Source organism: Stegostoma tigrinum, chromosome 20, assembly GCF_030684315.1.
Source record: "Stegostoma tigrinum isolate sSteTig4 chromosome 20, sSteTig4.hap1, whole genome shotgun sequence".
Classification (NCBI taxonomy): domain Eukaryota; kingdom Metazoa; phylum Chordata; class Chondrichthyes; order Orectolobiformes; family Stegostomatidae; genus Stegostoma; species Stegostoma tigrinum.
In genome coordinates this window covers 30,823,943-30,838,641 of record NC_081373.1, presented here as the reverse complement: position 1 = coordinate 30,838,641, position 14,699 = coordinate 30,823,943, and the positions used below count along the sequence as shown (strand labels likewise).

The 14,699-nt window shown below is 40.1% G+C and overlaps 1 protein-coding gene across 1 annotated transcript in view; it reads right to left on the bottom strand.

The window, feature by feature from the left end:
• The window catches only part of abraxas2 (abraxas 2, BRISC complex subunit), a 37,344-nt gene extending 22,684 nt beyond the window's left edge, over positions 1-14,660 (bottom strand). Inside the window, exons 1-2 of the mRNA XM_048551399.2 lie at positions 14,560-14,660; positions 13,410-13,500 (exon numbers count right to left, since the gene is read on the bottom strand). Of these exons, the coding sequence (XP_048407356.1) occupies positions 13,410-13,500; positions 14,560-14,631 (163 nt within the window). The 5' untranslated portion in view covers positions 14,632-14,660. The remainder of the gene's footprint in view (positions 1-13,409; positions 13,501-14,559) is intronic.
• Between the last annotated feature and the right edge of the window lie 39 nt (positions 14,661-14,699).

Genomic DNA, 14,699 nt, shown 5'->3' with positions numbered 1-14,699 from the left:
ATATCTTAAACAGTTTCCATATTACAGGGTGTGGTGCTGGACATCTTAAAATGTATAAAAGGAGGGTAAAGCCCCAGGACCTTATCAGATATATGCCGGACTTTGTGGGATGCTAGGCAAGTTATTGCTGGGCCCATTGCTGAGCTATTCGTATCATCGGTAGCCATGAGGGAGGTGCCGAAAGACTGGAGGGATGGCTAATGTGGTAAAGAAAGATAGCAAAGAAAAGCCAGGGAGCTATGGACTGGTGAGCCTGACATCAGTGGTGGACAAGTTGTTGGAGGAGATTCTGAGTGTCAGGATGTGTGTGTATTTGGAAAGGCAAGAGCTGATTGGGAATGGTCAACATGGCTTTGTGCACAGGAAGGCATGTCTCACTGATTTGTTTAGTTTTTTGAAGCGACAAAGACAACTGATGAAGTCAGAGCATTTGGGCATTGTCCAAATGGATTTCGGCAAGTTGCTCAACAAGGATCTGTGTCATCGACTGGTTAACAAGGTTGGGTCACATGGAATCCAGAGAGAGCTAGCCATTTAGATATGAAATTGACTTGAAACTAAGACACAAAGGATGGTGCCACCAAAGTTGTTTTCCAGAAAGGAGGGCTATGACCAGTAGTGTGCCACAAGGATCAGTGCGGGGTCCACTACTTTTTGTCATTTATATAAATGATTTGAATACTTAATGGTAGGGTCCTGGGAGCGTTGCTGAACCAAGAGACTTTGGGGTACAAGTTCATAGCTCCTTGAAAGGGTAGTCACAGGTAGACTGAGTAGTGAAGGCAGTGTTTGAAGCACTTGCCTTTTTTGGTCAGCGCATTGAGTGTGGGGTTGGGATGTCATGTTGCAGCTGCACAGGACATTGGTTAGGCCACTCTTGGAATCTGCAATCAATTCTGGTCTCCCTGCTAATACAAAGCATGTTGTTAAGCTTCAAAAGGTTCACAAGAGATCTACAAGGATTTTGCCAGGGTTGGAGGGTTTGAGCTATAGGGAGAGGCTGAGGGGTCACCTCATTTCAGTTTATAAAATCATGAGGGAAATGGATAGGATGAATAACCGAGGTCCTTTTTTTCCCCCCAGGGTAGGGGAGTCCAAAACTACTGGGCAGAGGTTAAGGTGTGTGTGGGGGGGGGGGGGGGGGGGGGGGGTGCGCGGGGGAAGCGGGGGGGGGTGTGGGGATAACAGGATAGATATAAAAGGGATCTAAGGGACGACTTTTTCATGCTGAGGGTGGTGCAGGCATGGATTGAGCTGCCAGAGGAAGTGGTGGATGCTGGTATAATTACAACATTTAAAAGGCATCTGGATGGCAACATGACTGGGAAGGGTTGAGAGGGAAATGGGCCAAATGTTGGCAAATGAGACTACATTAATTTGGTACATCTTGTCAGCATGGATGAGTTGGACTGAAGGGTCTGTTTCCATGCTGCACATCTTTATTACTCTCAGAAACATGCTCTAAATACGCTATCAAAACATTGATGGAGTTCCATTGGCTTAATCAACACAAACTCGTCAAGCCTTCAAACTGAAAATAGGATTAGAATTGATGGATGTTTGATCACTGGAATGGACTTTATAAGCCAAGCAGCCTCTTTCCAGGCTGCAAAATCTCTATAGCTATAATATCTAATATCTAAATCCACACATTTCAGCTATCACCCTTGTAAATCTTCCCTACACCCTCTCCAGTGACCCTATAAACTTTTATATGGTGACTAGAATGACATGAAACATATTTAACTATGGTCCAACTCAAGGTTCAATACAGGCTTACCACAACATCTCTACTTTACAATTCTAGCCATCTAGGATTAAGTTCAAAGATTGATTAGCTTCTTAATTTAAAAAAGTGGTCTTGCTAAACAATTGTAGTAACTCAAAATGATTGGAAAAATTCCTGCTATAAGATAACAAAGTGTGTAGCTGGATGAACAGAGCAGGCCAAGCAGCATCTCAGGAGCACAAAAGCTGACATTTCGGGCCTAGACCCTTCATCAGAGAAGGGGGATGGGGAGAGGGTTCTGCTCTAAGATTCCTGGTTTCTGTATCCGACCCAGATTTGCACTTCCTAAGTTTTAAGTGAGCTCCCTGTTTTTCTGACAAGGTGTGGTGGCGTATTACAGGTCACTCAGGAAGACAGTTACTGTGCTGTCTGCCAATATTTCAGAATTAACATTTTGCACAATTCTGTGAGCCATTTTGCCTATGAATTACACCTGCTCTTATGGTTCACATTACAATCTAAGATTACTGCTTTTAAAATCTAATCAGTCAATTATTCGCCATTTTAAACAATCTTGTAAGGACCTCACTCTTTTGTGCAACATAGTTGTTTACACTTTTAATGAAACAATTCCTTCATAACACCCACGAGTAAATTCTGCAATTTCCACACTCCCCTAGTTTAACTGTTTATCATTCAGCATAAATTACATTGCCAATGAATAGAAGGAGAAATATCTGAAGCAGCAGTACTGCCCAAAAAAAGGGTGAAAATACATTATTTTATCGGCAATCTATTTTCACAAATCTCAAGATGCACAAAGCAATCATGATTGCAATGTCCATAAATTAGAACTGGAGCACAGGGCTAAATAACAGAGCTAAGTAATATAAAGAATGGAAGAAAATTCCTTTGTAAATTAGCCACCTAATAGCCTTTAGCCACAGAAAATTAGTTTAATACTGATCCACATTTCAGCCATCACCCTTGTAAAAGTTCCCTGAACCTACAAAAAGCAATTTATAACATCTGCTTGTCAAAACAAGTTATGTCTTTGCTATTGGATGTGGCAACTGTAAAAAAAAAACTACATTTAGGTCAGAAAATAGCAATATTAGAGAAGTAGGCTATTTAGCTCCATGAGCCTACTCCGCCATTTGAGATAATTGCTGATCACCTCAGTGCCATATCCCTATGCTATAACTACAAACTCGTGATATCATCATGAATCAGAAATCTGTCAAATGTTTTCTTGAACCTAATGAGCTCCAAATCATAGACATTCTCTCAGTGAAGACGTTTTTTCACACCAGTGCTAAATGGTTTGACTTTTATACCAAGACTGTTCTTTAAAAAATTCATTCCTGGGATGTATGTGTCACTGGATAGGCCAGCATTTATTACCCATCCTTAGTCTGTGATCCCTCAGCCAGGGGCATCCTTTTTGTAACTAAATTTATCTATGCAATTAAGAATTTTGTAAAATGAGTGAAGTAATTAGATTTTCTTTCAGAGAATACAGGCCCAGTCTCCATAATTTCTCCTCAGAACAATCCCATCATCCCAGGAATTAGTCTGGTGAAATTCCACTGCATTCCCTCTGCAAACCTATTCTTTCTTAGTCAAGGAACCAGAACTACATATTCCAGGTGCAGTCTCACCAGGGAACATAAGGAAGGAGGAGGATTAGGACATTAGTACCCTCAAGCAAGCCTCACCATTCTACAAGGTAGATCACTGATTGTCTCCAGGTCTCATTTCATTAGTTGCAACTCCTCGATACACTCAGATTTTTGAAGTACAAGAGTGATCTCCTATTTAAATACTTTGTGATCCAGCTGTCACAACTTTCTAGGGTGGAGAATTCCAGACATTGACATCTTCTCAGAAGAAATTTCTTCACATCTCAGTTTTAAATGAATGCCCCCTAGCTAGAGAATCCCACCAGTTAAAACATGTTCTCAACACCTCATTACACATTATGCTCAAGTCTGAGTTATTAATGTTACGCACTTAGTGTTCGAACAGAAGGTACTCCCGCAATTTCAGGCATTTTCCAGATAAGCATGCCTTTGCGCCACAGAGATAAAAGACAGCAAAGAGTTTATTCACTGATAATATCCTTTCTCCGTTCTTCAAGATGGTTAAGTCATTTTAAGGCTATTCTTGTGCACCAAGTGTCCAGCATCAAAGCAAATGATCAGTGGTGAGGTGAAAGAAAACATGATACCCAAAAGTTAATTAACACCAAGAAAATGAAAGGGAGATGAAATAAATTAACTGGTAAAATTCCTTCAAAATTTTTTTTAAAACCTTTCAAACCTATCAAACAGCAAGTTCTAACATTTTAATTAAGCTATTTAAGTACAAATTTAAAAATGAGTATTGTCCAACAGATTGAATTATCCCATGTCTTACGTAAGTATTTAGAAACCAAGTTATTTCTGTTCAGTCTCCCAACAGACTTAAGCTTTCTAACAATGTAAGGATTCTATGACTGTGTTAATTCACAATTAGCCACTGATGTTGTCTAATCTTACAGGCCTTAAGAGTATTAAAATGCTAACTCTTTTCTGGCTGCTTTAAAAAAGAAAAAATGACCAGTTGTACACGAAGAATACTCTTCATGCTTTCGAATTAAACTGCAAATGTTACATTCTCAGTTACTAACAAGTTTAGAGATTTCAGACTACGCCAGAGAATTGATATATATTAGGAATGCTATTAATTGTACTTTGAGTTCATTTGATACAACAGAATTCACAAACATAAATTCAGATTAAACCTCTGAACCAGAGCACTTCAGACAATGAAGAGCAGTGTAAAGGATTCAAGTGAACATCACAGAATCTGATGAAGGGTCTAGGCCCGAAACGTCAGCTTTTGTGCTCCTGAAATGCTGCTTGGCCTGCTGTGTTCATTCAGCTTCACACTTTGTTATCACAGAACTGTAGAAGTGTTATGGTGTAGGAGATTACCATCTGACTCATCATGTCTTTATCAACTTCATACATTAGCATTATGACTGTGCCATTCTCCTACATTTTTCCTGTTCCGTTATACGGTACTTGAATATAAATAATAGTCTAATACCAGAGTGTTTCAGTTGATCAGATCTAAGTTTGGAGGTCCTGCCACATATCAATGGTGATGGACAATTTATCAACTCAGTGGAGAAGGCAGCTCCACAAATATTCCCATCCTCAATGATACAAGAACCCAGCATATCAGTGTAAAAGATAAAGCTGAAGCATTTACAACAACCTTCAGCTAGCAGTGCCGAGTTGATGATCCATCTTGGCCTCTTCCAGTGGGCCCTGGCAATACAGATGCCAGTCTTCAGCCAATTCGATTCACTCTACATGATACAAAGAAACATTTGGAATCACTGGACACTGCAAATTCTATGGACCTTGACAACATTTTGGCAATGGTACCGCAGAGTTATACTCCAGAATTGCTGCTCCCCTAGCCAAGCTCTTCCGGTACAGTTACAACATTGGAATCTATCCAACAATGTGGAAAATTACCCAGGTTTGTCCAGTACATAACCACCCCATCAGACTATACTCAAACATTGATAGAAGGTGTCATCGACAGAGAAATGAGGCAGCACCTGCTCAGCAGCAACCCACTCAGTGAAGCCAGTTTGGGTTCTGCCAAGGCCACTCCGCTCCTGGACTCATTACAACATTGGTTCAAATCTAGACAGAAGAGCTGAATTTCAGAGGTGAGGTGAGTGACAGCCCAACACAACAAGGCTACATTTGACTGCATCAAGCAGCTCTAGCAAAACTGGAATCAATGGGCATCTCCACCGGCTGGAGTCATACCTGACACATAGGAAGATGGTTGTGATTGCTGGAGCTCAGTCACCTCAACTCCATGACATCGCTGCTGGAGTTCCTCAAGGTAATGTAAAGGCCCAATCATCTTCACCTGCTTCATCACTGACCTCCCCTCCATCATAAGGTCAGAAGTGGGGATTTCGCTGATGATTGTGCAATGTTCAGCCCCACTGATGACTCCTTAGATACTGAGGCAGTCTATGTTCAATGTGACAAAATTTGGACAATATCCTGACTTGGGCTGACAGGTGGCCACACAAATGCCAGGCAATGACCATCTCCAACAAAAGATAATCTAACTACCACTCACTGACATTCAATGGTGTCAACATCTTTGGGACTACCATTGACCACAAACTCAAATGGACTCATCACAAACAGTGATTACAAGAGGAGATCAGAGACCAGGAATACTGTGGCAAGTAATTCACCTCCAGATTCCCCAAAGCCTGTCTACCATCTACTATGCACAAGTTCGCAGTGTAATAGACTACTTTCCATTTGCCTGGATGGGTTCAGCTTGACACTATTTAGGACAAAGCAGCCCATTTGATTAGCATCATGTATACAAGCATCCACACCCTCCACCACTGACACTCACATTATCAGTGTGTTCTATTTGCAAGATGCACTGCAGAAATTCACCAAAGATCTTTGGACAGCATCATCCAAAGCCGCAACCACTCCTCTGGAAGGACAAGGGCTCCCAACACATCGGAACACCATGACCTGCAAGTTCCCCTTCAAGCCACTCACCATTCTAACCTGGTGATGTATTTCCACTGCTTCACTGTTGCTGGGTCAAAATCATGAAATTCCCTGCCTAAGAGCACTGTGGATCTACCTACAACACACGGACTGCAGCAGTTCAAGAATTTCTCACAGGCAACTACAGACTGGCAATAAGTGCCGAGCAATCAGTGATGCCCATATCCCAAGAGAAAAAGACTAAGGAAAGAACCTACCTCCACTTCTAGGCAGTGCATTTTGTCCAAATCACTTGTATAAACATTTTTCCCTCTCGCATCACATTTGCTACTTTTGCAAATCTCTTCAATCTGTACCCTGTCATCCTTATTCCTGTTCTAAGTGAGTACAAGTACTCCCATTCTTCTCTATCCAGACCTCAATTTTGAAAACATCAGTTTGCCCTTTGTCTTCTCTCCAATCTATCTTCATAAATGCAGTTTCTCATTTCTTGAAACACACTTGTAAAGCACTTCACCACCTTCTCCAAAGCGTTCACATCCTTCCTTTGTTTGGCATCTAAAACTGCACAAAACCTCAATCGAGGTGTCTTGTACAATTTCAGCATAACTCCTGAAATAATTTTTACAAGTGTTCACTGGCTTTGCCAGCACTTTCTGTCTATTGCTTATTGCTGTGGGTAGAAGGTGCTGTCTAAGGAGCCTTAGTCAATTCCTGCAGAACACCTTGTAGACAGTGTGTCGATGTGGTAGGAGGAAACATTTGTAGATTTCATGTTAAACAAGTGAGTTGCTTTGTCCAGAGCAGTGTCAAGATCCTTAAGAGCTGTTGGAACTACACTGAGCCACGCAAGTAAAGAATATTTCATCACATTCATCATTAGTGTTATAGATGGAGCACAGGTTTTGGGAGTCAAGACATCAGTTATTCCTTGCCTTTGATCTGCGTTTGTCATCACAATGTCTATTTAGTTAATCCAATTCATTTCTGATCAAGGCTATTTCCAAGGATCTTGTAATCTATGCCCCTATTAATATAGCCTAAGGTAGTGTATGCTTCATTAAATGTTCTCCCTGTCCTGCCACCTTCAATATCTATGCAAACATGCACATCAGGTGCATCAGCTCCTGCACTCCCTTAAGAATTTCACCCATTACTTTGTTGTCACGAACTTCCCACCAAAATAAGGCACCACCTTACTTCTCTGCATCGATGAACCCATACCACTATCTTTTCAACAATCTACACTAAGTTAGATAAACAATGTCTCCATTAAAAATCCATGCTAACTCACCCTAATCAACCCACTTTTTTTTTGCATATCTATCATTTCTATCTCTAGTAAAGGTTTCCAGAAGCCTTCTTACCAGTCAGATTGAACTGTTTTTAATCCCAACCCCAAGAAGATGGAAGGTTTATGGCTAGTCTCACTTTCTTTAATATGCCTTACCACATTTCATCCAAATGCAGTGCCTTGTCAACTTTAAGTATGACGAGCTATACGTTTCCTCCTGCTCAATTTTGAACACTTCTAGTGATAGCTTCCTCCAATCACCACAGTGTGGGTAGCATCCATCCTCTTGGTAAGGACAAATGCAAACTATTTACTTACAAACTATTTAATGTCTCAGCCATTCGTATGTCTCCTTTTAATATTTATAGGGACTGTAGAAGACATTAAGATTCTCCTTTTTGTTGGTACCAGTCTTTTCTTAAAATCCCTCCACTTCTCTGTCATGATTTTTCAACTCCTTGCTGAATTTTCTGAACTCCTCTTGGTTCTCAATATTATTTACTACCTTACTCCTGTCATAAGTACACTTGGATTAGTCTCTTCTTTCTAACTTCTTTTTCACCCAGACAGCTCTGGATTTGTTTGCAATCTTTCCTTTGAGGGAATGGGCCTTGACTATACCCAAACCATTTCTTTTTTCGAAGTCGCCCATTATTTAGCTACAGATTTGTCTGCCAAGGTTTTGTTCCAGTCTTTCCAATGTGGTTGTCCTTTGCTGCAGTCATCCTTCTCATACAATGATCACAGTCTCCTAAAATGGTCCTCCACCCACATCTGATTTACTTAGCCCACCTTGTTTCCAAAGGCACAACACTACATCCCTTCTTGTTGAACTGGAAACAATGCTGTTGGATATCCTCCTGAATACAACCTAGGTACATTTACCCCTCTGTGCCCCTTTACACTACTACTGGCCAGTCTAAAGTTGGATAATTGAAGTCCACCATTGTAATTTCTCTAAAACTTTGCACCTCTAATTTCCCACCAGATTTATTCCTTTATATTGTTCCCCCAGCTCATTGTCTTATAGACTTCACCAAGGTTTTCATTCCTTTGATCTGGAACATCCTTTTTGTCCAGTACTCTAGACTCCAAAGGCAGGTGAAACATGTCTGCATTGATTCTGTTCAGTTTTGTCAGAACTTTATACAGCAGAGTTGTTCCAATCTCTCCTCAAAATCATTAATCCTTCCATCCCAGGGCCTTTTGCAAGTGCTATACTAGGAATGTTTCTGTGTTTGTTGGGAAAGGTTCGTTTCTAATACCAATGTACTTATGATGGAAATCATTAACCTTCCACAAAACGTACATAATAATGGAATTAAATTTTCATGTCACAGATGAAACAGACATCTTCAAAAAAATTTAAGTTGCACTGCCAAAATCCTCCATTTCCATGGTTTTCAGGTAAATTGTATCCAAGACCAGAAAATTGTCACACATTTGTATATTTTGGCACTATCCATAAATTACATTGAACTTCTGTAATGATGGAGACTAAACTTTTCTTTCTTCAGTGCAGTCGAAGATTAGCTGACAGGTTTTCAATGTGACTTAGTGCTGTTTTATAAACTTATACATGTGACTTGCATACAAAGTGCAAACTGCCGACTCAGATGGATGACTATCAGTATCATCAACATCCGGGGGCACATATTAGGCCACTGAAGACAAGAGTCCGTTGTGGGCAAGTAGTATATCAGCAAGGAAAGAGGACTAGTTAACTAATAGAATGCAGGAAGGTAGGATAAGGGGGCCATTTTCAAAATGGCAACCTGTAATAGTGATGCGCTACAGGGCCCAATGCTGGGGCCACCTTATTTACCATAGATATGAATGACGTGGATGAGGATAGTGAATGTACTATAGTCAAGCTTGTGGATGGCAAAACTAAGTGGGACGACAAGAGGTCTGCAGACAGGTTAAGCGAGTGAGCCAAAGTTTGGCAGAAGAAATGTAATGTGGATTGATGTGAGGTTATGCATTTTGTCAGGACGAATAGTACAGCTGAACATAATTTCACTTGAGAAAGACTGCAGAAATCTATGGCACAGAGGGATTTTTGAGTCTTCAAATGTGAATCAAGGTTAGCAGTGATAATGAAAGTAAATACAACTCCGGCCTTTATTTTAAAAAGATTACAGTATCAAAAGTAGAGAGGTTTTGCTAAAATTATACTGGTCAGACCTCGGATGGAATACTGTGAAATGTTGTGGATCCCTTATCTAAGGAAAGGCATATTGGCATTAGAGGTAGTCTAGAGAAGGTTTGCTAAGCTGATAGCAGGCACGGTGGGTGGGTGGTGGGGAGGGGGGGGGGGGGGTTGGAAAACACTTTTATGAGGAATGATCAAGTAGGTTGGACCTGTGTTTATTGGAATTTAAGGATGAGAGGTGACCTTATTGAAACATGCAAGATTCTTCGGGGTCTTGACATGGTCAATGTGGAAGATGAGTGTAGGACTTGACGGCATAATCTCAGAATAAGGGATTGCACATTTCAGACAGAGAAGGAAGAATTGCTTCTCTGATAAGGTTGAATTCTGTGGAATTCTTTACCGCAGTGGGCTGTCAAAGCAGGTCGTTATTCATATTCAAGGCTGAAATAGACAGATTTTTAATCAGAGGGGAATCGAGGGTTATGTGGGAAAAGGCAAGAAAGTGAAGTCAAAGATTACCAGATGAATTGTGATCTTACTGAACAGCACAGCGGACATCACAGGCTGAATGGCCTACTTGTGCTCCTACATCTTTTGCCCTAATGGGTTACCATTCACCAAACCAAACTGCAGCAATCATATTGAGAACATCAGAGCAGGTCAGAGCTTGGGAATTCTGAAACAGAGCTCATGTTTTGACTCCTCAAAACTTGCTCATCAAGGCACAAAATCAAGAGCGGGATGGAATATTCATCATTTGCCTGGACGAACTGCAGCTCCAAGATTCAAAAAGCTTGACATCACCTAGGTCAAAGCAGCCCACTTCATTAGCGCCCCATCCACCAACACACAGCAACAGTCACATCCATAAGTTGCAGTGCAACACCAATCAAGGTTTCTTCGACAGCAGCTTCCAAACCAGTGACTTCTATTACCTAAAAACGGCAAGGGCAGCGAATATACGGAAACAACCTATCACCTGCAGGTTTTTCTGTAAGCTACTCACCATCCTAACTCAGTGATAGATATCTTTCACTGTTAGAGGGTCAAATTCTTGGAACTTTCTCCTTAGCAGCACTCTTGATGTCTCTACACAAGCTGGACTGCAGCAGCTCAAGAAGCAGCTCACCAGCATCTTCGAGGGCAATTAGGGAGGCTCAATAATTACGCACTTGCGTTTGAAGCTCACACCCCACAAATAGCTTTCAAGAATTAGTGAAATAAAGGTCAGGCATCACTATTACAAGAATACCATGCTCCCCAAAAAGAATCTCTGATCAAATTATCTGATTGTACGATGTGGAACATTTCAAGACAAACTCGATATGGAATACAAGCTTTATTTCAGAAATTTTCTTGTGAACTGTCTTGGATATCCTAAGTAAAAACTGTTATTTAAATGTTCAACAGTAAACACACAAATACTTGAGAAAAATTATTAAGATGTAATGCAAATTCATTATCAAATTTTATTTGATAAAAACAAAGTTCAGAGCTTTGCTGCACTTGGAAATGTTGGCTTTTGACTGTACAATATTAACTATCAGATTAATAATCAACCTTGTTGTACAGACTTGACAGATATATTATTGATGAGAAAATGATAATGGTGAATTTTAATATGATCAAAGCTATCTTTAATAACCTGTTATGCTGTTTCAATTTCCATAAAACCAGTTCATTGTTGAAGTCTTCAGCGTACTTGTCAAACAATTAACTTGGGACCATATTTCCCATTACAAATTTGAATATTGCCTCAGGTATTTTAAGTGCAATCGTATTGGTTACTTCCATTAGCGAGCCAAACATACTGCCTAATATTTAATTATACACTAGTGTTATACAAGAATACAATAATTGAATTCATTTCAACCTGAATATTTACATCCTTTACATGTACAACTCTTCAATTCTATCATACGCTGACCAAAATATCAAGACCAGGCCAACAAAAAGCAGACTTGGTTTTTCTCTGCACTGTCAAGCAATTCAACTAAATCAGAGCTTATTTTTGCATAATAATGAATATGCTTCCCTACATTGGGTTATCTTGTTCAATATAAAGTAACCTTAAAATGTTCTCCAGCATTCTATTCAACTGAGTCTGGTTAAAACCTGCCTAACAATGTCTGCTTAAAACTGGTCTGTGGATGTTTATTTCCCTATTTTTAGGCTCAGTATTCACAGCCACAGGGGAGGATTTAATGTTGAAACAAACCAGTCAAGCACCTGCAACCAGCAATATTCAACACAATGAATCCAAGACATGTCAGTTACACAAATTCTTATTGGTCTCAGTAACTGTGGAAACAACATAATGGCTAGGTCATTAGTATTTTAAACCATATTACAACTCGGTGCTTTCTGAACAAAACTTCTATGCATACATTTTGTTTCAATAAAACACAGTAAATAAATTCAACACTTTCCCAAATTCCTCTTGCAAAAACAGCCATTCTACAGCACAATGTTTGCCTTTAAATCAATGTTAGAAAGCATTAATTGCAGAAAACACTGCAAGGTGCTTATTTGTTTTTACTTGAATCAGTTACAACTTACTATTCAAAAGTCTATTAAACCACAATGGAGGGGCATGAAAAATAAATTTGTCCCAATGTTTCTTCTGCAACCTCTAACATTCGTTTCAAAGTGCGTGAAAATTGGTCATGAGCATTCACGGCACATACTTCACTTTAGGTTTCCCACAGATTTTGCACCTGGAAGCTAAACAGGTGCAGGACTGCACTTTGCATATTTATATTACACTAGATTAAACTTAAAGATAGGCCATGAGATTGACACCCCAAATGAAGAATCAAACAGCCTTATAATCACCACAGATGCTAACTCTAGTTTTAAAAAGAACCAAAGGAGAAACAAAAACCTTGACTGCAGCGCACATACTGACAATTCTACATATGGTTGTGTGCTACAACTGATTTGATCACTTTGATAAAGCAAACAAAAAGAGTGATATTTCTGCAATAGATTGATAGCACCCGTAGATCAGAAATACTAACCCGAAAAGATTATTTGAGATTTATTAGGGTCTTTCAATACTAAAAAGTACATTTACAACAAAAGCCCTGCAATAATGTCACCTTCTACAAGCACATCTTAATTTGTGACATCCCACAGCATCCATGGAAAAACGATACCATTCAGATAGATTCAGTTCACTTATTCTTGGCCAAACATTACAGGTGTTACTCCTCAGTCAAGATACAATTGTTTCAAAGGTAACATAAGCATCACATTTACTTTCAGTATATTCTCTGCAAACATGAAGTACTTTGTTGCAAAGGAAAATTAATACACTGCTAAAGCCAAATGTGTTTACTCCCAATTTTTTTCATATTTTAATACTTCAGTGCTCTCCTTCTAAGTTTTAAAAGTTCAATGTAATGCACCATTAGTAGTGACACAGGTTCTAATTTTTCAGGAAGCCTGGACATAATCTGAAATTGAAACAGGACCACTCTCCACCTTTTCATCAGAAGCTGCCTGCTAAACCTTACTTGTTCTGATTATTTGCATTTAAAAATTGCACCAGTAATATCAAAATCAACAGAAATAAAAATCCGAAATTCCTAATTTTCAGCAGACCAGATTGTATTCCAAACTTCTTACTCCCAATTTGACATGCCCCATGTACAAGATTAGCAGACTTACCTATTACTTGCAGAAGCTCTGTGTTGCTGATTTGTGAATCACTAATACTGAAAGTCTCGAGTTGTTTCACATCTCCCAAAAGAAAACCTTCCTGCAGTGGAGAACTTAGTTAAATTAGAACAATGAAAACAAAACGCAAAGCTCCAAAGTAAAACTTTATAAACTACAGAAATAAGGGCAGTTAAAAAAAAAGTGCTTTCAACAATCTACTTTACTGATCCCAACTTTTACAGCAGATAAACATGAGAATAAAAAGACTAACGACATCCTGTAAAAACACTTGTTAGCTGAATTGTTTGATTAAGGTAATTTCTAACAACTAGGTAAGTATAATTCGCTTATGAACATTTTACTATGAGATTTGATCCTTTGAAACACTTGAGGCTCAAATATTATCTTTTCAACTGTTAAATTCTACACGACCTTATAAGTTTACGGTGACAATTCTACGCCAACAATTTATACATCAAGAAAATGAAGTTCTGACGAAGCATGAATTCTGTTCCTCTCTTCACACAAGCTGCCAGACCCGCTGAGTAATCACAATAACTTTCGTTCTGAATCCAGAAAACAGGGTCCAATCGATCGAAACAAACTGACAGTAAAAGCAATTCAAGTTCTATAAAGGTAAACCTCGTCAAGACGCATGTATCACTCATAAAACTTAACACCCATTTGTCACTTTCGTTGAAGAAAACCCTTGGAGAAGAACATTTTAAAGGAAAACAACAACCCTTGAGAAAACAGAATAGAGAATAAACCCACTGAAGAGGATTGTATTCGCCTCAAGCGATGAGTCCGGGATTAGACTCATAGCCCAGAAACCGGCTGCAAAACGCATGGTTTAATCACCGGTTGCCGCGGTGACCTTATCGCAGCGGCGTTTGGGGCATGGGGAGGGTAGGACAGCTATCGCTGGCAGTCCTGACCGGGGCCGATCACAATACCCAGGCACTCAGGCTCTGTAGGCTCAAGGACCGTCGTATTAAACAAACCCCGATCCCTCCAGCGAGCAAAGGCCGGGGTCTGAGCGACAAGAGCCGCCGACTCGGCCTTTCTCTTCAGCGGCCCGAAAACACCCGCTCCCAACGAGCTGCCGGCATCTGTGCTCCGGGGAAACCGGGAAAACGGCGACAGCGCTGTTACCTACATGGTCCGAGGGGCTGTTAGCGTGATGATAAACTAAAGAACTGAAAGTGTAGCCCGAGACGGAGGCGGCCATCTTTTTTACAACCTTCCCACCCACACCCCACCGCGGCGCGGGCACTTCCGGTTGACGCACGGACCACA